The 21,111-nt window shown below is 43.0% G+C and overlaps 1 protein-coding gene across 1 annotated transcript; it reads right to left on the bottom strand.

Moving 5' to 3' along the window:
* Nucleotides 1–3,873: 3,873 nt before the first annotated feature.
* Nucleotides 3,874–20,178, bottom strand: LOC134345074 (carboxypeptidase B-like). The gene is made up of 11 exons (XM_063045207.1): nt 20,108–20,178; nt 19,939–20,014; nt 19,732–19,856; nt 19,536–19,635; nt 17,865–17,966; nt 16,145–16,249; nt 15,936–16,046; nt 13,041–13,131; nt 9,775–9,977; nt 5,348–5,432; nt 3,874–4,061 (listed from the first exon to the last, which is right to left on the bottom strand). Exons 1-11 carry the CDS (start codon nt 20,176–20,178, stop codon nt 3,874–3,876), a joined length of 1,257 nt encoding a protein of 418 aa, XP_062901277.1.
* Nucleotides 20,179–21,111: the final 933 nt, after the last annotated feature.

The following is a 21,111-nucleotide window of genomic DNA, read 5'->3' as shown; positions in this document are numbered from 1 at the left end:
GGACCAAAGTCGCACACACCCTAGATGAACAAAGCCGGAGAAAGGTGGGTTTATGGCCACAGAATCCAGGGGCTGTTAGTGAGGGGCTAACGAGCCGGTTTTCCAGAGACGCCCAGTATAAGAGGATTCAATAAGTTTTCCTCCTCTTTGGTATCCATGTAATACTCCACCTTGCGCATCATCTTGGGCATTTAAGCAAATAATACATTTAAGCATAGGGACATCCCTGTAGGCATGTCCTGTGCACATAGATGTAATCATAAAAAAGCATACCAGTGTTTTTGCTTACGTAGGAGATTTAGGATGTGCGTTATATCACTGAACCCTCTGACAAACCTCTACAGATGCACTGTTGAAAGCTTCATGGTTTGGTACAGCAATTCAAATGAACAGAAGAATATGAAGAGTGTAGTGGACTCTGCCCAGTCTATCACAGGCATATCCCTACCCACCATCGGTAGTATCTACAGAAGCCGCTATCTCAAAAGGACAACATCTCTCATCAAAGCTGCCCACCAGCCAGCCCACACCATCCTCTCAAAGCTACTACTGGGCATGACTTTGGCAGGTAGGACACCCAAAGTCATACACTACCAAGTTCAAGCATCCGGTTTTTGCATCCAGTTCTCCTGGTGAGACCTCAAACAGATCAGGGAACCACTTTGCTGAGCACCTTCTCTCTATCCACCCTAATAGCCAAGATCTCCCACTATTCAGCCACTTGAACTCCAATTCCCATTCCCACATGTTTGAACACGGCCTCCTCTAATGCCAAATTGAGGCTAAACACAGATTAGAGAAACAGCACCTCATATTCCGTTTTGATAGTCTCCTCTTGACAATAACTATTTCCAATTTCCAATAACCACTCCCCTCTGTCACCCACACACCCTCTGTTTCCCCTTATTTCTCTGGTTTCTTCACCCCTTCTCATTCCCCTCCTTGGCCCTCATGTCTTGCCCAACACCCACACCATCCTCCCCATGATTCCCCACATCCTTCCCTTTATTACATTGCCCCATGTCCTCCCATATCAGATTCCTTCTTGTTCAATCCTTTGCCTCTTCCATCTAACTTCTCTAAGGTTCTCACATCATTTCCACTTCTCCCTTCTCCTACTAAGCAAACTTCTTCTTCTCACCTGGACTCACCTATTCCCTGCCAGTTTGTGTTCCCCTCTCTCCTTCACCCTTTTCTTCTGGCCTGTGCCCTCTTTCTTTCCAGTCCTGCTGAGGGGTCTCAGCCTGAAACGTTGACTGTTCATTTCCCTCCATAGAGGCAGCCTGACCTGCTGTGTTGCTCCAGCATTCTGCTTTTGTTCCTCCAAGTTCAAGTACAGCTACTTTCCTACAACTTTTCGATGCTTGAACCAACTGACTAAACCTCAATCAGTACAGTTTATCAACATTATGAGCACCTTACACTAAAATGGACTTTTTAAAAAATTCTCTATGTGGTCTTTCTTGTAAAAATTGTGTATATTTTTAATATTTGTGTATAATGTTTAATTTATGTTTTTCTTGTGATTGTTGCAATGAAAAACATACTTGTAGCTGTTTCAGGGCACCTATACAGACTTGCATTTGTGACAATAAACCTCAACTTTGACTTGCCTTTGCTGGATACTGTGTTTGACTGATGTTAGTGGCTCTGATAATCAAGGCTAAAGTTTAACTGAATTTTAACAATGAAGTCATTCATTGGTGAGGCAGCATGGGGTTTAAAAAGAGCTCAGGGCCTTTCAGAAATGTTTGGCAGGCTGTAATCACAACTATCTCTTGGGCACTCGGCAGGGACAATACAAAGAAGCTAGGTGAAAACAGAGCAGTCATTGGTGGGGTGGACAGTGTTAGCATGGTCAGGTTTTGGCTCAACAGGCTTAAGCAAGAACAGGCACAGGCTAGAGCTTAAACTTGAGAACCAAGAGGTATAACAAGTGTAGGCAGGATGCTAGTTAAGACAGATGAATGTTTTTCCTGTGAGATGTGAGATTTCAAAGTATCTAACAGTCTCCCAGATGACTACATCTGCAGGAAGTGCATCCAACTGCAGTTCCTGACTGACAAGGCTAAGGAACGATGCCTGGAATTGGATGTACTCAGAATTATCCAGGAGGCTGAAAACCTCATACACAAGAGGTGATCACTCACAGTATAGGCTTCAAATAGTAGATGGGAGGCCACCAGCAGAAGTAAGATGAGTAAGCAGTCAGTGCAGGGTTCCACAGTGGGCATTCCCCTCAGCAATAAGTACACCCCTTGAGATACAGCTGGGGGGGTGGTGCGGATGACCTATCAGGGCACTGCAGCAGCAGCTAGGCCAGACACACAGTGGCCGGCTCGGAGGCTTAGCAGGGAAGGGTAAAGAAAGGCAGAGCGATAGTGAGAGGAGCCTTGGTACTTGGGGAGATAGACAGGAGATTATATCGAAAAGACCGACAGGTAAGCAGAGGGTGTTGGTGGTAAAAAATTAAATCAAATCATTAATGACATAGGATTGGAAGATGTAGAATCCATGTGGATAGAGTTAAGAAACTGCAAGAGTAAAAGGTACTTGATGGGAGTTATATACAGGCCTCTGGCAGGTAGCCAGGATGTGGGATATAAATTACAATGGGAGATAAAAAAGGCATGTAATTAGTTCAATGTTACAATAGTCATGGTGGATTTCAATATGCAGGTAGATTATATTGGTGTTGGATCCCAAGAGAGGAAAGTTGTACAATACCTACAAGATAGCTTTATAGAGCAGATTATGGTGGAGCCCATTAGGGGAAAGGTAATTCTAGGCTGGGTGCAGTGCAATTAATCAAATTTGATTTGGGAGCTTAAGATAAAGAAACCCTGAGGAGTTGGTGATCCCAATATGAAAAAATTCGCCCTGCGGTTTGAGAAGATATATCAGTATTATAGTGGAATAAAGTGAATTACAGAGGCATGAAAGAGGAGCTGGCCAAAGTTGATTTGAGGGGACACAAGCAAGGATGACAACACAACAGCAATGGCTGAAGTTTCTGGTGACAATTCAGAAGGCACAGGATAGATACATCACAAGGATGATCAAGTATTCTAAAAGGAGTATGAGGCAACTGTGGCTGACAAAGGAAGTTGAAGACTGCATAAAAGGAAAAGAGGGTAATTTATTATACTGGAACAGAGTTAATGGATCATATGGCCTGATTCTGTTCCTAAATCTTATAGTTATTTGCTTAACTGTGTGTCCAGTGGAATATTGTCCTAATTATCATAGCACTCAATTTGAATATCTGATTGGTCCATTCATTTTGAACAGACTGAATCGACTAAGCTTTGGGAGATGGGTGTAACTAGTCGTCATTCAATGCTAGTGGCTTGGAACCAATTTCATCCTTATGTTAATTCCAGTTAAGATGGAGCAGGATGGACCTCCCCAGTGATCAGGCCACAGCAGACGGACAAATGGACAAGTTGTACTGTGAGTCCTGTTGTTCTTTCAGTCTGAGACAAAGGACAGAGATGAGAGGAACATCTCTATGACTCAGGTTATTAAAAAATGGACGAAAAATATCCAAACAAGTTTGAAGGGAGTTAGATATATATATACGTAATTTTAACGAAAGGGACATTGGAGAAGGAAATTCAGGCTAATTGTGTCCTCTGTTCGAAGAGCCATCACAAACACCATGAGACAAATGCCTTGCTTCTACATGATATGATCCAATGAGTCTGACAAGGATGAGTAACCAAGGTCAATGTTATCCTACTGAACATGTGCAAGGACATAATACTTGTGAAAAAATATGAAGATTTCCACTTGCAAGATCAAAACTGCTTTTATTTCTAAATCTAAAGTCAGCCTACACCCATCTTTAACTTTGCCCCATCATTAGTAGGTTTAATAAGGATGGTTAAGAACATAAGTGGCGATGTAGTTGATTGCCAGCATAGTCTCTTCACAGGTTGGTTTGATCAGGGACTCAGGCAACAGGAAACCATGTTCACCCGTGTCTCGGAGTTCAAAGGTTAATGAATATTTGATGCCGAGATCATGGGCCCAATCTGCTGAAATTCCAGCCGCAGGATCTAAAGAGAAAACACACTTAAGTGAGGTCAATGTAATGAATGACTTGTATAATAAACAAAGTCTGGCATGATAAACAAGAAACAGCCTGCAGATGTTGGAAATCCAAGCAACACATACAAAATGCTGGAGGAACTCAGCAAGCCAAGCAGTGTCTATGGAAAAGAGTAAACAGTCGAAGTTTCGGGCTAAGAACCTTCATCAGCACTGAGGCCTTCTGGGCCCTGAGACTGGTTAAGATATTTCTGTTATTGGTCTGGATCTCTTCCTGGCCCATTCAAAGCCTTATATATAATTAGTCCCTACACTGTACTTAATGCATCAAGAGGTGGTTGGGAGAGTTTGAAAAGGTAGCTGCTTCCTGAGACAAGAGGATGCAGAATTGGGAGCCTCAGCATATGAGATCAAGCATTTAGGACTCATATTAATAAACACAGATCAAACAATTTCAAAACACATTTGGATACGTACATGGACAAGAAGGATTTTGAAGCATATGAGCCAAAGGGTGGCAAACGAGACTGGCTTGGTGGCCATTATGTCTGCCATAGATGAATGAGGCTGTTTTCCCAAGATGAAATCATTTCAACAAGAGGACTATAAATCGTTAAGATTTGCTATCACAGAGAATTCCATTTACTTCATTGTTGAGGTTGAGAGCAATGACTCTAGGCTGTATTGTGAGGCCTCTGTTGGTCAGGGTCGACCATGGAAGTTGTGTCCTAGCTGCCTAGATACACAAGCCAAGGCTGTACAATATGGATCAAGTTATTGCCCATGTTGCAAGCTCCCCCTCTCCATGCATAAGATGAACCCAAAGGAAAGGCAGAATCTGATACAGTTTGGCACATACTGCATAGTAGGGATTGCGAGTCAGCATTGAACTCAGTGTAGGACTGCCTTAGGGACTCCAGCTCCATATTTTTCCCTCAAGGTTTACTCCTGAAGCCTTTGCCATGAGCAGGTATAGCCATAAGGTGCAGTGCTTTAAGATCAGAATTTTCCTTCTCCTAGATGTGCTGACAAGCCCTGTTTATCCGAAGTGACTAGTTTTAAATCACCAGTAACCTGCCTTTGCCTCTTCTCCTGTCAAGAGGAACGACTCCACCAGGCTTAGTCGTGAAGCCACACACGAAGACCAGGAGCTGGACTTAGTTTTCAGAGGCTATTTGAGGCGCACACCATTGGGAGCATTTAATAGGTATTGGGAGCTTATCCCCATTACTACCCCCATCTATAACAACCTGAAGGAATCCGTGATTTTATGATTCAATAATAGGACGCTTACATATTGTTGATGCTCCAGGACCATAGCGATAATTAGTTCCATGAAGGCTTCTCAGTTCTGCAACCGCACCTCCAGCTAAGGCATTCTAAAACAAAACCACAAAAAAACAGCCTTGGTTATCAAAAATATCAAACTGAAAGACAGGAGGGCCTGGTCCTATATTCTATCTAGTTTGCTGTTTGTTTCTCCACAATGGTGCCCACAATCAAGTAGCCTTTCTGGAGAGGCCGGGAGGAGAAGCCCACCTCTGCAGTACTACCGGTATGAGAGTGCATTGGATCAACACAATCACCCCAAGTGCAAACACTTCGCAAAGTTCAAAGTAAATTTATTATCAAAGTACGAGAATGTCACAGCATATTACCTTGAGATTCATCTTCTTACAAGCGGTCACGGTAGAACACAGAAACACAATAGAAGCAATGTTAAAACTAGATACAAATACTGACAAATAACCAATGTGCAAAAGAAAGCAACCCATGCAGAGAAAATAATAAATAAATAGATTAATAACTAGATAAATAATAATTAAATAGATACATTATATTGGGAATATGAGATGTAGCATTGTTGAACATGTGAAATCAATAGACAATAAACAATAGGTGCAGGAGTAGGCCATTTGGCCCTTCGAGCCAGCACCGCCATTCACTGTGATCATGGCTGATCATCCACAATTAGTATCCAGTTCCTGCCTTATCCCCATAACCTTTGATTCTGCTATCTTTAACAGCTCTATCCATCTCTTTCTTGAAAGCATCCAGAGACTTGGCCTCCACAGCCTTCTGGGGCAGAGCATTCCACATATCCACCACTCTCTGGGTGAAAAAGTTTTTCCTCAACTCCATTCTAAATGGCCTACCCCTTATTCTTAAACTGTGGCCTCTGGTTCTAGACTCACCCATCAGCGGGAACATGCTTCCTGCCTCCAGCATGTCCAATCAGCTTGGAGTTGAGGTGAGTGAAGTTATCTACTGGTGTTATGATCACTCATGATATTATGTCTGTCAGAATAATGTGAAACCCACCCATTGCAACAAAGACAAGTCATAGATTAAATTAACACAGCAAATCCCAATTTGATGGATGTTGGGAAGAAACATGACAACATGTCCATATAACAAATTATGGCATTTTTCTGGATCTTCAGAATCAAACCCACACAAATCTATGAAGCCAACAGGGCAAGCTGATAACATACAGGCAAAGAAGACACTCACCTTAATAAAGGGGAGATGTGGAGCAGAAATCTAGATATGTTCTGGTAAATACTTGCTAATGAACATCAGATAAGGCTAATAGGAAGTAGTTTAAGAAGGAAATTAGGAGAGCCAGAAGGGGCCATGAGAAGGCCTTGGTGGGCAGGATTAAGGAAAACCCCAAGGCATTCTACAAGTATGTGAAGAGCAAGAGGATAAGACGTGGGGAAAAAAGGACCTATCAAGTGTGACAGTGGGAACGTATGTATGGAACCAGAGGAAACAGCAGAGGTACTCAGTGAATACTATACTTCAGTATTCACTATGGAAAAGGATCTTGGTGATTGTAGTGATGACTTGCAGCAGACTGAAAAGCTTGAGCATGTAGATATTAAGAAAGAGGACGTGCTGGAGCTTTTGGAAAGCATCAACTTAGATAAGTCACCGGGACTGGATGAGATGTACCACAGGCTACTGTGGGAGGCGAGGGAGGAGATTGCTGATCTTTGCGTCATCAATGGGGACGGGAGAGTTTCCAGAGGATTGGAGGGTTGCAGATGTCATTCCTTTATTCAAGAAAGGGAGTAGAGATAGCCCAGGAAATTATAGGCCAATGAGTCTTACCTCAGTGGTTGGTAAGTTGATGGAGAAGATCTTGAGGGGTAGGACTTATGGACATTTGGAGAGGTATAATATGTTCAGGAATAGTCAACATGGCTTTGTCAAGGGCAGGTGATTACGAGCCTGATTGAATTTTTTGAGGATGTGACTAAACACATTGATGAAGGAAGAGCAGTAGATGTAGTGTATATGGATTTCAGCAAGGCATTTGATAAGGTACCCCATGCCGGGCTTATTGAGAAAGTAAGGAGGCATGGGATCCGAGGGGACATTGCTTTGTGGATCCAGAACTGGCTTGCCCACAGAAGGCAAAGAGTAGCTGTAAACAGGTCATATTCTGTATGGAGGTCGATCACCAATGGAGTGCCTCAGGGATCTGTTCTGGGACCTTAACTCTTTGTGATTTTTATAAATGACCTGGATGAGGAAGTGGAGGGATGGGTTAGTAAGTTTGCTGATGAAACAAAGTTTGGAGGTGTTGTGGATAGTGTGGAGGGCTATCAGAGGTTACAGCGGGACATTGATAGGATGCAAAACTGGGCTGAGAAGTGGCAGATGGAGTTCAACCCAGATAAGTGTGAAGTGGTTCATTTTGGTAGGTCAAATATGATGGCAGAATATAGTATTAATGGTAAGACTCTTGGCAGTGTGGAGGATCAGAGGGATCTTGGGGTCCGAGTCCATAGGACACCCAAAGCTGCTACGCAGGTTGACTCTGTGGTTAAGAAGGCGTACTGTGTATTGGCTTTCATCAATCATGGAATTGAATTTAGGAGCTGAGAGGTAATGTTGCAGCTTTAGGACGCTGGGCAGATCCCACTTGGAGTACTGTGCTCAGTTCTGGTCGCCTCACTACAGGAAGGATGTAGAAGCTATAGAAAAGGTGCAGAGGAGATTTACAAGGATGTTTCCTGGATTGGGGAGCATGCCTTATGAAAACAGGTTGAGTGAATTCAGTCTTTACTCCTTGGAGCAACAGAGGATGAGAGGTGACCTGACAGAGGTGTATAAGATGATGAGAGGCATTGATCGTGTGGAAAGTCAGAGACTTTTTCCCAGGGCTGAAATGGTTGCCACAAGAGGACGCAGGTTTAAGCTGCTGGAGAGTAGGTACAGAGGAGATGTCAGGAGCAAGTTTTTACTCAGAAAATGGTGAGTGCGTGGAATGGGCTTCCGGCAACGGTGGTGGGGGTGGATACAATAGGGTCTTTCCAGAGACTTTTGGATAGGTACATGGAGCTTAGAAAAATAGAGGGCTATAGGTAAACCTAGTAATTTCTAAGGTAGGCACATGTTTGGCACAACTTTGTGGGATGAAGGGCTTGTATCATGCTGTAGGTTTTCTATGTTTCTATGTTTCTAGATTAAAAACTGTGGATGTTGGAAATCTGAAATAAAAACAAAAAATAATGGAAATACTTGGGGGTCAGTCAGCATCTGTAGAAAGGGAGAAAGAGCCAATGGTTTAGACTGAGGCTCTTTGCTGGAACAGGGAAGCAGGGAAAGTAGATTTTCATTTTTTTTGCAAAGAGAGTGGGGGAGGAACGGATAGGACAAAGACAGCATTGTCGAGCAGTAGATGAAGCCATCTGTTTGACAGGCTAATGAGGGGAGGTTAAAAAAGAACACAAGCAAAAGAAAGCCAAAGCTCCTAACTGCAGAGAGGAGTCTCCTGAGGGATCTGCTGGGGGATCCAGCACACTAGACTCTCGAGCGTGCAGGTACGGCTGGGGGAGCCATCGCTGGGGATGTACGCTGCATCGAGGCCTGATAGAACAAGACAAACCCATGGTCACCTCCATTACTGTGCACCAATTAAAGCATTGAGCAAGATGAAAATTGTTGAGGAAAAGAGCAGAAAACGAACAGGTGTTGAAGCACCGTCTGCCTGTGCTTGACTGGTCTCGGTAGTATTGTCGGTGGGAGGTGCAAGAGCCTTGGGTCCCATGCTGCCAGATTTGGGGGCAGTTACTGCCCTGCAGCCATCAGGCCCCTGGATGGGATTTTCTCGCCTGAGTACCGATCAGGCTCCACAGCTGGCGACTCACTTTCATTCATTCATGCTCCATGTGTTTTCGTTTACATTTTTTTATTATTTGTGCAATTTGATCTAGGCATCAAGGCTAAAGGGCAAACTGGTGTTCCGCTCCCTACTCTACAAGGTTTACTCGTTTCAGCACTGAATTGACTCTGCAGCTGTGACCTGTAACCACTGGCACTTGCCTTAGCACTGAACTGGCTCGGAGACTTCTTCTTTGTGGTTTTGTTTACTTTTTTATTGCTTGCCCCATTTTTCTTTCGCACAATGTGTGTTTGATAATCCTTGTTGTGTGTGTGTGTGTGTGTGTGTGTGTGTGTGTGTTTTAATGGGTTCTATTGTATTTCTTTGCTTTGTTGCTACCTGTAAAAGGACAAATCTCAAGATTGATACAGTATACATACCTTGCTAATAAATGCACTTCAAACTCTGAACTTTGAAACTTGAGTCGATCTTTTTCTCCTGTTAACCTAGTTCTAAATGTTGCGTTCATACATCAGACATTTTCTCAAATAAACAAAGAGATTTCTACGTTGGCTTTAAATTTATCAATAATTCACACAACTTACCAGCTCTTCATGATGACGTGACTCTGAAAAGGTGTAGCTATAGGGAAGTAGAAGAAGCTGGGAGTATGAGTGGATCGCGAGATACGCCTTGATGTGCTGGAGGTGGTCACGGACAAAACTCGCAACAGCTTTGACTTCCGATTCAGATTCCACGAATGGTCCACAGTAAACGTTAGAGCATGAACTTCTCGAGGCGCCAAGGGCTGTGGATCAGAAAACTCATTGTCAAGAATTCATAGTGTTATAAGGCATGGAGATAAGCCCTTCAACCCATCAAGTCCACATTAACCATCTAGCATCTTCATCAAGCAATTTATAGAGTCATAGAGTCATAGGGAAATACAGCGCAGAAGTGTAGAGTGTAGGTCCATGTAGTCCATGCCGAAAACCATTTAAAATGACTATTCCCAATGACCTATTAGTCTGACATTGGTAGTTGGAAAGTTATTAGAGTCGATCCTCAAGGACAAGGTTATGAAATACCTCGAGGTGCAATATAAGATTGGCCCAGGCCAGCATGGTTTCATGAAGGGAAGATCCTGCCTCACCAACCTGTTGGAATTTTTTGAGGTAATCTCAAATAAGATTGACAAGGGAGAGGCTGTGGATGTTGTGTATTTGGATTTTCAAAAGGCCTTCGATAAGGTGCCGCATAAGAGGCTGCTTAATAAGATGAGAGCCCATGGAATTACAGGAAAGATATTGGAATGGGTGGAGCATTGGCTGATAGGCAGAAAGCAAAGAGTGGGAATAAAGGGATCCTATTCTGACTGGTTGCCGGTTACCAGTGGTGTTCCGCAGGGGTCGGTGTTGGGGCCGCTTCTTTTTACAATGTATATCGATGACTTAGATTTTGGATTAAATGGTCTTGTGGCTAAGTTTGCGGATGACACCAAGATAGGTGGAGGAACAGGAAGTGTTGAAGAAACGGAAAGGTTGCAGAGAGACTTGGTCACTTTAGGACAGTGGGCAAAGAAATGGCAGATGAGGTACAATGTTGAGAAATGTACGGTTGTACATTTTGGAAGAAGAAATAATCGGGCAGATTATTATTTAGATGGCGAGAAAATTCAAAAATCAGAAGTGCAGAAGGACTTGGGAGTCCTCGTGCAGGATACCCTAAAGGTTAACCACCAGGTTGGATCGGCAGTAAGGAAACCGAATGATATGTTGGCATTCATTTCAAGAGGAATAGTGTATAAGAGTAAGGAGGTGTTGATGAGGCTCTAAGGGTTACTGGTGAAACTTCATTTGGAATACTGTGTGCAGTTTTGGGCCCCCTAACTTAGAAGGGATGCTCTGATGTTGGAGAGAGTTCAGAAAAGATTTACGAGGATGATTTCTGGAATGCAGGGGCTAACATATGAGGAGCATTTGTCGACTCTTGGACTGTATTCATTAGAGTATAGAAGAATGAGAGGGGATTTCATAGAAACATTTTGAATATTGAAAGGGTTGGACAGAGTAGATGTGGAAAGGTTGTTTCCCTTGGTGGGTGAGTCTAGGACAAGAGGCCACAGTCTTAGAATTAGAGGGTACCCAGTTAAAACAGAGATGAGGAGAATTTTTTTCAGCCAGAGGGTCGTGGATTTATGGAATTCGTTACCACATACAGCTGTGGAGGCCCGATCATTGAGGGTGTTTAAGGAGGAGATTGATAGGTATCTAATTAGTCAGGGTGTCAAGAGATATGGGGGAAACAGCCAGAAATTGGAACTAGATGGGAGAATAGTTTAGCTCATGGTGGAGTGGTGGAGCAGACTCGATGGGCTGAATGGCCTACTTCTGCTCCTTTGTCTTGTGATCTTGTGAAGTCACTGGAGCAGAATTAGGCCAATCAGCCCATCGAGTCCACTCCAACATTTCATCATGGCTGAAATTGGATCCCATTCAACCCCATACACCTGCCCTCTCACTATATCCCTTGATGCCCTGACCAAACTTCTGCTTTGAATATGCCCATGGACTTGGCCTCAACCCCAGTTTGTGGCAGAGCATTTCACAAATTCACCACTCTTTGGCTAAAAAAAAATCCTCCTTACTTCTGTTCTAAAAGGTCACCCCTCAATTCTGAGGCTGTGTGGCCTAACTGTGGATACCCCCACCAGAGGAAACATCCTCTCCACATCCACCTTATCAAGTCCTTTCAACATTCGGTAGGTTTCAATAAGATCCCCATGCATTCTTCTAAATTCCAGTGAGTACAGGCCCAAAGCTGCCAAACACTCCTCAGATGTTATCCCCTTCATTCCTGGAATCGTCCTCATGAACTTCCTCTGGACTCTTTCCAATGACAATACATCCTTTTTGAGATAGATGGACCAAAACTGTTGACCATACTCCAAGTGCAGCCTGACTAGTGTCTTATAAAGTTTCAGCATTATCTCCTTATTTTTATATTCTATTCCCCTTGAAATAAATGCCAACATTGCATTTGCCATCTTTACCACAGACTCAGCCTTCTGAGAGTCTTGCACAAGGACTCCTAAGTTCCTTTGCAAATCTGATGTTTGAACTTTCTCCCCATTTAGATAATAGTCTACACTATTGTTCCTTCTACCAAAATGCATTATCATACATTTCTCAACACTGTCTGTAGTATCAAGTCTGGGCAAGAATGTAATCGAAGAGCAGTGATTACAGTGGAACAGTGGGAGGGGGCCTCATAGAAATCCTGATGAGAAGGCCAACTTTGTCAAAGTAGACATCAAAGAGATTTTAACTGCTTCTTCTGGGCAGCAGGATGGACGTATCCCAAAACTAATGGAGTCTTCTTCACATTTCCCCATTAAGCCACAATAACGTTCAAACGTATTTGCAATCTTAATTGCATTTCAGCAGAAAGCAGTCACAGAATGTGATGTCAGGCCTAATTGTCAAAGGTTTAGCTATTAAGGGAAGGGATTGTGAGCTCTAATCATTCTTCTTTCCTTTGTGAGGTTTCCGCAGGTCTGATATTCTCATAGGACCACTGACTGCCTGTAAGAACTGTCAATAAGGCCATTCAACTGTCCAGGAGTCACTTCCTGCCTCTGTCACACACATTTCAGGGTGGAAATAGCCCGGGCCTGATCTCTGAAATTCACAGCTGAACCACCCAATACAATTCTGGATGAACATCGGGTGTCAGCACTGGAGCAGCAGGAATGAACAAATTCTGATTCTTTGGCATTGTTCCTTCCCACAAGCACAAATCCTGAAACCATTTCAAAGCTAGTCTCACTACCCCTCACGCAGAAGGTCTCTGTCAAAACGGATAAACTCACAGCACCACTTGGCAGCAAAGTTTCGGTTGGGGTCGGTGCCTGTACAGTAATTGCCAGGATACCTGGAGCGTGTTTTCCTCCAGAATCGATTCTACATACAAAACACAGAGAACAGGCACGTAATTGGCTAAAATACTGGTTGGCTTCTTCATTACAGGTATAATTTATGCAGACTTTCAATCTGTGCCATTTCCTTCCAGTACAATAATAATGATTTAATGGTGCAGCTTCTCAGCACATTATCCCAGGATTAACAAGGAACACAGTTAGTAATAGACATAGTATAAGGCCTTCAGCGCAATGTTGTATTGACCTTCTTAAAATCAATCTCACACTTCATTCCCAAATAGACTTCCCTTTTCTATCAACCATGTGCCCATCTAAGAGTGTCTTTAATACCACTAGCACCACTCCTGGCAGAGTTTGCCATGTTCCCACCACTCTCTGTGTAAAGAACTTACATCTGATATCCCGCACCCCCCCCCCCCCCCCCGTACACTCCTCCATAATATCCCATCACATTAGCTATTTCTGTGCTGGGAAATAAGTTTCTGGCTATCCACTTTATATGCATCTCCCATCATCTTATACACCTCTATTGCATTGCTGTCCTCTGTAACGAGGAAAGCCTCCAGTTTTGGTGGTTCAGATATCCGAGTGCTTAGAGTCCTAGTCATAGACCACTACAACACAGAAACAGGACCTTCAGCCCATCCAGCCTATGTAAACTATTATTTTGGCAAGTACTATGGATCTATCCTTCGACCATAACCCTCCCCACCCCTCCCATCCATGTACTTAGGCAAACCTTTCATATATGTTGAAATCGAACCCGCGTCCATCACTTCCACACTCGTCGGTGCTTTTCACACTCTCACCCCTCCTCTGAATGAAGATCCCCCCATGTTTCCCTTAAACTGTTTTTCTGAACAGTTTCTCACCATCTAGAAACTGAAGTAAGGTCATTGGAAGTGTTAGAAATCTGAAACAAAGATAGAAAATTCCAGAAACATTCAGCTAATCGGATAACACCTGTAGAGAAAGAAATAGAATTGATGATTCAAGTCAAAGACCCTTCATCAAAATTGAGTTCTCATGAAGGTTATTCACCTGAAGCATTAACTCCATTTTCCCTCCACAGATGCTGCCTGACCTACTGAGTGTTTCCGTCAGTTTCCGTATTTGTTTCTTCTCATCCACCACTGGATGCAACAGTGCAGTATGACAATTCAGAGCAAGCAGAGAGAGTGCCCTGATGGTGCCCTGTTTTACACCTGATACGCGTTTACGTGTTAAAACCAATCAGCTTTTAGATTAGATTAATAACAGCAGCATGTGAAACAGAACTGGGCTCACCAAGAAGAGTAATTCAGAAAATTCCACATATTCTAACACGTGCAGGGGGAATTACAATATTTAGTGGCTGCTGAGCAGGCTAATTTTTTTCTGTATCAGAACAAATATCTCTGCCTGATTAAACACGTCAGACCTATAACCATATATAACCATATAACGATTACAGCACGGAAACAGGCCACCTCGGCCCTTCCAGTCCATGCCGAACTCTTACTCTCACCTAGTCCCACCGACCTGCACTCAGCCCATAACCCTCCATTCCTTTCCTGTCCATATAGCTATCCAATTTAACTTTAAATGACAATATCGAAACTCCCTCAACCATTTCTGCTGGAAGCTCGTTCCACACAGCTACCACTCTGAGTAAAGAAGTTCCCCCTTATGTTACCCCTAAACTTTTGCTCTTTAACTCTCAACTCATGTCCTCTTGTTTGAATCTCCCCCACTCTCAATGGAAAAAGTCTATCCACGTCAACTTTATCTATCCCCCTCATAATTTTAAATACGTCTATCAAGTTCCGTCTCAACCTTCTACGCTCCAAAGAATAAAGACCCAGCTTGTTCAACCTTTCTCTGTAACTTAGGAGATGAAACCCAGTTAACATTCTAGTAAATCTTCCCTGTACTCTCTCAATATTGTTGACATCTTTAACTATTTCACCTGGTTCACCTTCAACTATTTGGTTCTTGAACCAACCCACAAAACTTTAATCAGCATCCAGTTCGCAGTACTATGACCTCTCTGATCACTTTGCACTAAAGTAGATTTGCTCTTTGTTCTAATTGTGTTTTACTGTAAAGCTTGTGAATAAATTCTGTTTATGTTTAATTTTTCTAGTGAATCCTGTTTATCTGATACGATGTGCCTGTGATGCTACTGCAGGTACACTTTAACCTGTTCTAAGATCAATCAAGCACTTCACTCCTATATCATCATCGTCACTGTGACGTGGGTGATCATGGTCTCCATAACCATGATTGTTCTTGGCAAATTCTACAGAGGTGATTTGCCATTGCCTTCTTCTGGGCAGTGTCTTTACAAGACGGGTGACCCCAGCCATTATCAGTACTCTTCAGAGATAGTTTTGCCCGGTGGCAGTGATTGCGTAACCAGGACTTGTGATACGCAACAGCTGCGTGTACAAACGTCCACCAATCCACCACCTACTCCCATGGTTTCATGTGAGCCTGATTGGGGTTGGGGGGGGGGGTGCTAAGCAGATGCTACACCTTGCCCAACGGAGGGAAGGAGCACCCTGCACCTCATTTAGTAGAGGCATACCTCTACTCCACCACCCATTTCTTGAATAGGATTGAATAACCTCGTGAATGAAGGAACTTGAGTTTTACCCAATGACATGGGCAATGTGGAGGATATATAAATTAAAATATTGTAGATATGGAAAGAAAATAACATTGCAGTGGATTCCTGGCCTATGACCAGACAGATGAATAGATGTCATGTAGGTTGGTAAAGAACCAAGTTAATGCTCAGCAAAGTGGAATGACATGCACAATATTTTACACAATGATGCTTACCTCAGTCCAGGTGTAAGAATAACCATCCACATTTACAACTGGAACAACCAGGAAATCAAATTCATCGAGAAGTGTCTTCAGGGGGGAGCCAGTTTCATGGGATTCAACAGCCTATGAAATATAATGGATTCAGAATGAATTGTGTGTTTCTCAATGTCAGTAAGAAAGCTTCTGTAATTAAATTCCACAGCTGAGGTTTCTCCACTGACCTCCTTCACAAACCACTGGCAAAAGGCGGGAGAAATCCATTCCCGGGCATGGATCCCACATTCCACAAAGATGGAAGGTTTCACCACATGCTTTCTCTTGCCAACCTTGAAGAAGGGAATTGAAGGTTATAATCAAATTCCCAGCCAGTACGATCAAGTGAAATCAAGTTTTTAGTAATGCAGAACATTGTCATGCCCACAATGTTGCACATGATGTAATTAAACTAGTTGCTAACTACCTAAAAAAAATGAATCACCTCTGCTACACGATGTCCATATCCCTCCATTATCAGCACATTCATGAGCCTATTTAAGAAGACTCTTAAATGCCTCTATCCTATTTTCCACCATCATCAGTCCGAACAGTGCATTCCAAGCATCCGCTACTCTCTGTGTATAAATACTTGACTCACACATCTCCAGAAAATGTAGATCTCAAATTGAGCCAGAGACAAGTTCTGCCTAGGGCAGGAGTAGGGTTTGGATGTCAATTCTAGAGTCTCTGATGGGATGGTTTCTAAACACCCTGAAGAATCCAACTGGAATTCCAGCCCACTGGTAAGATGGTTGATGATCTGAAACTCTCTGAAGTCTATGGGCACATTGGGAGAGAGAGTAATCAATCTAGAGGAGGTTCTAGGGGACTCTATCTCGGAGGAGTTTCTGGACAATTGAGGTAGAAAGTTCCACTGGTGGTGGGGAGGGGCAGAAGGTGGGTGGGCAGCAGGGGTATCTGCCCAACTATTAAGAGGATCACCTCTTGCAGACTCAGGTGTTCTTTTGGTTGGGTTTCACCAAAGGTGGGAAATACCCTCAAACCTGGCCCAAAGCTAGAATGATTATGATCTCATCAACCTCACCAATGCCACTAAAACATCAACTCTCTTTCAGCCCTCATCGCTTAATTCTAGAACTGTTCTCTGATGGCTTCTAGATTAAGCCAGCATTGTCACTCCCATATCTGAGAGAGAAAAATCAGCTGTTGCATAACACACACAAAAAGCTAGAGGAACTCAGCAAGAAAGGCAGCATCAATGGAGGGGAGAAAAGAGTCAACATGATGATTCTTGTCTGAAATTTTGACTGTTTATTCTTCTCCATAGATGCTGCCTAACTTGCTGAATTCCCCCTGCATTTGTGTGTGTTGCTCAACATTTCCAAAATCCACAGAACACCTTATGTCTAGCAAATTCAGCCATTGCTATTTGGGTGCAAGTTGACAGGGTAGATCTGAGTTCCTTCAAGTTGCTTCACAACCCATGTGGAATATTGGTTTTAAAGGCAACATCTAGCCATCAAGGATCCCCGCCATCCAAGCCATGCTCTCCTCGAACTTCTACTGTCAGGCAGGAGGTTCAGAAGCCTGAAGCCCCACATCACCAGGTTCAGGAACAGCTGCTTTCCTACAGCCATCAGGTTCTTGGATGGAGCTGCACAGTCCTAACACTACCTTAGCAATGGAAGACTGCGGACACATCTTGTCCTGCCGTGGACTTGCTCTAATTGTGTTTTAGTTCTTTGGACTTAGCTCTTGTTTTCGCAATCATTTTTACTCTCTCTCTCTCTTTGTACTGTCTTGCATACCTTACATATAATGTATGTACTGCGTGCTGTTTATACCAATGTGCCTGGGATGCTATTGCAAGAAAGATTTTCACTGTATCTGTACCTCAAAGTACTTGTACACATGACAATAAATGTGAATTAAATATGATCTTACCCGGAGGAGATAGATGCTTCTCCCCTCATAGCTCTTTCCAATTTCTAACCGAGAAATTAGCTTTGGGTTGTCTTCTGCTATTTTGGCAGTCCAATCTTCAATCTACAATTGAGAATCAAAGCTTTATTGATTCTGGATGCACCTGTAATTCAATTAGTTTGGATGTGTTGGTCTGATAAAGAAGATTTTAGTACTGAGTAATTTATTGAAGATGTGACTTGGTGATTCCAGAAAGATTATTGCATTCCCTACAGAACAGGTATTGGTAACTCAAAGACTGGTCTCTGTTCTTTGTATAACCCTAGTCCTAAAACAACAATAGACAAGGAAGTATTGTGGAAGAAAATCACCCTTGAAGGTTTCAAGGATCCTGAAAAGAAAGATCTTCTTGGTCAGTGTTCCACAGAAAACCAGACGATCGCCAACTGACAAGAACAGTAAAGGGTCCACACCAACTGCACTGCCCTGAGGTTCACCATAGCCAACACCCCTGAAGAGATTCTTGGCCCTGAGGTCCACCATAACCAACACCTCTGATGAGATTCTTTGCCCTGAGGTCCACCACAACCATCACCTGTGATGCAATTCTCGGTCCAAAGGTCTAACATAATCACAATTTCTTGAGAGATTCTTGGCCCTGAGTTCCACCATAACCATCACCTGAGATGTGATTCTTAGCTCTTCTGTTAAGAAACATCAGGACCACTGTGCTGAGCATGGCAAGATGCTCCAGAAGCAATATGACAACATACATAAAGTATCTTTATGTTAGAAATATTACTGGACGACAAGAGAATAGAAACAGTTTACCGGGCACTTGAAGGCCAAAGTGTGACAGGACACCCATGGCTTAATGAACAGCAGATTATGTTGATCTTGGATACAAAAGTGCTGAAAAGAAGACTATATGATTCAGTCTCTTGACATTTAACCCACCCCCATTCCCGTGATGCACCATCACCATTACCAACTGTAACTTAAAAGATATGGGTTCCAAAATCACAACAGACTCCTGAGTACATAATCCAGGCTCACATTCCAGTACAGGACCAAGAGATGGTTACACTGCTGGAAGTGCTTTGCTTTGGTAAATTAAATAGATACAAGATGTCTAAAAGAAATATTCTTAGAAAATCAGAGACTGCTCACAATGTACCAATCAATATTTATCCATCAGTCAGTGCATGAACAGGTGATCTGCATGCTTCCAAACAGATATTATAGGAACCTGTTATATGTTAATATTCTGCCAAATTCTGACCGTTCTGATTTAGTGCATGTAATGGCTTATTGAAGGCACAACGTAAATATCTTCAAGGGAAATGCAATGACTTATACAAAGCATGGTCAATGTTAGATTGACATAATTAGTTACATTTCATTGTCCATTTCCGGAAAGAAACATGATTATTAAAAGGTACTAATAACATCAATAAAGCCCAACAATTTTTGCTGATATCTATTTTCCTTCCAGTAGATCGACTGTATTGTTAGGGAGTTCTGCAAGCTTCTAGCCAGAGGAGGTGAGTGGAGTTCCTCTACAGACCAAACCAAATAACCGGACAGCTCTGAGAGGCTGAATGACTTACTAGTTCTCTACTCAAATGGCTACCAACAGTCCAACATCAAACTGCACAATTCAGAACAATCCTGCAATAAATTTCACTTTACCTCTTCCCAACTATGATAATTTTCATAACTGTAGTTTGCTCCTGATAACGTCTCACTGAACTTGTCTGTAATCAAGACTTGCAGGTTTTCATTTAATACCCTGGAGGAGACAAAGCATTGTTTCATTTCCAGTAGAAACTGAGTTATTAAACAATGATAAGACTTGATGAATGTTTCGAAGGAACTTGAAACTGACTCATATTTTAATCCAATCTTCTCCAGCTCACTTAGAATTTCGGAAACCCACTCTGCAGGGACCCTGATGTCCGCAGTCGAGTTTATCATCAATAACTCTGCCCAGGTTGGCAACCAGAAATCCACCTACATGCACAGAAAGGACCCAATTAGTTCTTCAGTTTACCTGCACTGACTTCAGCTTCATCTGGCAATAAGAAATATTTACCTTCTCAGTGTCAGACATGGTCTTTAAGAACTGGACGTGCTGTTCATTTCCAGGCCTCAGGCGCAAAACTTTATCCCTTACAGAACAAAAAAATAAAGTCAGATTGAGTTTGTCTGGGACAATTCCCCAGTTTCATCACGTCTGTGACACATGCAGGGTCGTTCCTTACCCGGAGTGCATTCCAACGGGAAATGCTTCCGAAATCACTGCAACAAGCCCCAGGAACAGAAGTCCTTCCATGGTTTACCTCGGATGGCCTGACACCCCATGTAGATCGGACAGTTATATATACCCTGTCCAGCCCAGATTACCAACAGGTGACTGGTGTGCAAAACTCAATTTTCTGTTTTAATCCTAAAATTTGCATGACACAGGTGTCTGGTGACGTTCCAATAGTTTATTATGAGTTTTGAAAAAATCTGATGATTGCCTGCAGCCACTCCCAAGCTGAGAAGGGATTAGAGATCATCCTTTCTCTTTAAGTCATTTCACTGTGATCCCAGATGTCACTATGCTGTAATCTTTTATCCCCACCAGATTTACCAGGGAGGTGCTGACTGCCCTCAAACTGTGGTACCCAAGTGCAGGCTGGAGACACTCTGGCAAAGAATGAGGCTGAGTACAGTGATGCAGTTGGTTCCTGGCTCCCGTGATCTGCGTTCAGTCCTCATGGCCGATGCTGCCCTCAGAAGCAGCTCCTCTGAGCGGGGGTGGGTGGGTGGCACCAGAGATTTTTTTCTTGCTGGTGCTACAGTGGGGCTGAATTATTTAGTGATGGTGCTGAGGGATGTACTGTATGGTAACGTGTATTCGCAAGGGCAGACACGTGGCGTTCAAAAGTCAGTTTCAAGCATTATGTGCCTATTATAAATGCCTCTGTTGATTCACAAGCAACAGCAATTGATAGATATAATATAGAAGTGAACTGTGATAGTGTCAACAGCATTGGAAACAACCCGGGCTACACGGAGCATAAACAAACAAACCAACAGAGCATCCGAACCGCAGCGCACAACGTGAATCACGCACCAATCCCGCAATCAGCGTCAAATGTGTGCTTTTCAAGTGAAAAGCACAACACTAACCCACAATGTCCACTGCTATTCGCATTACATAGACAGACAATGCCAAAAGATACACCGTTTTTAAAGTCAAATAAGGCAAACAATTGAT

Source organism: Mobula hypostoma, chromosome 4 (genome assembly GCF_963921235.1).
Source record: "Mobula hypostoma chromosome 4, sMobHyp1.1, whole genome shotgun sequence".
NCBI lineage: Eukaryota > Metazoa > Chordata > Chondrichthyes > Myliobatiformes > Myliobatidae > Mobula > Mobula hypostoma.
The sequence above is the reverse complement of the archived record's forward strand: the minus strand, read 5'-3'. Positions and strand labels throughout refer to the sequence as shown.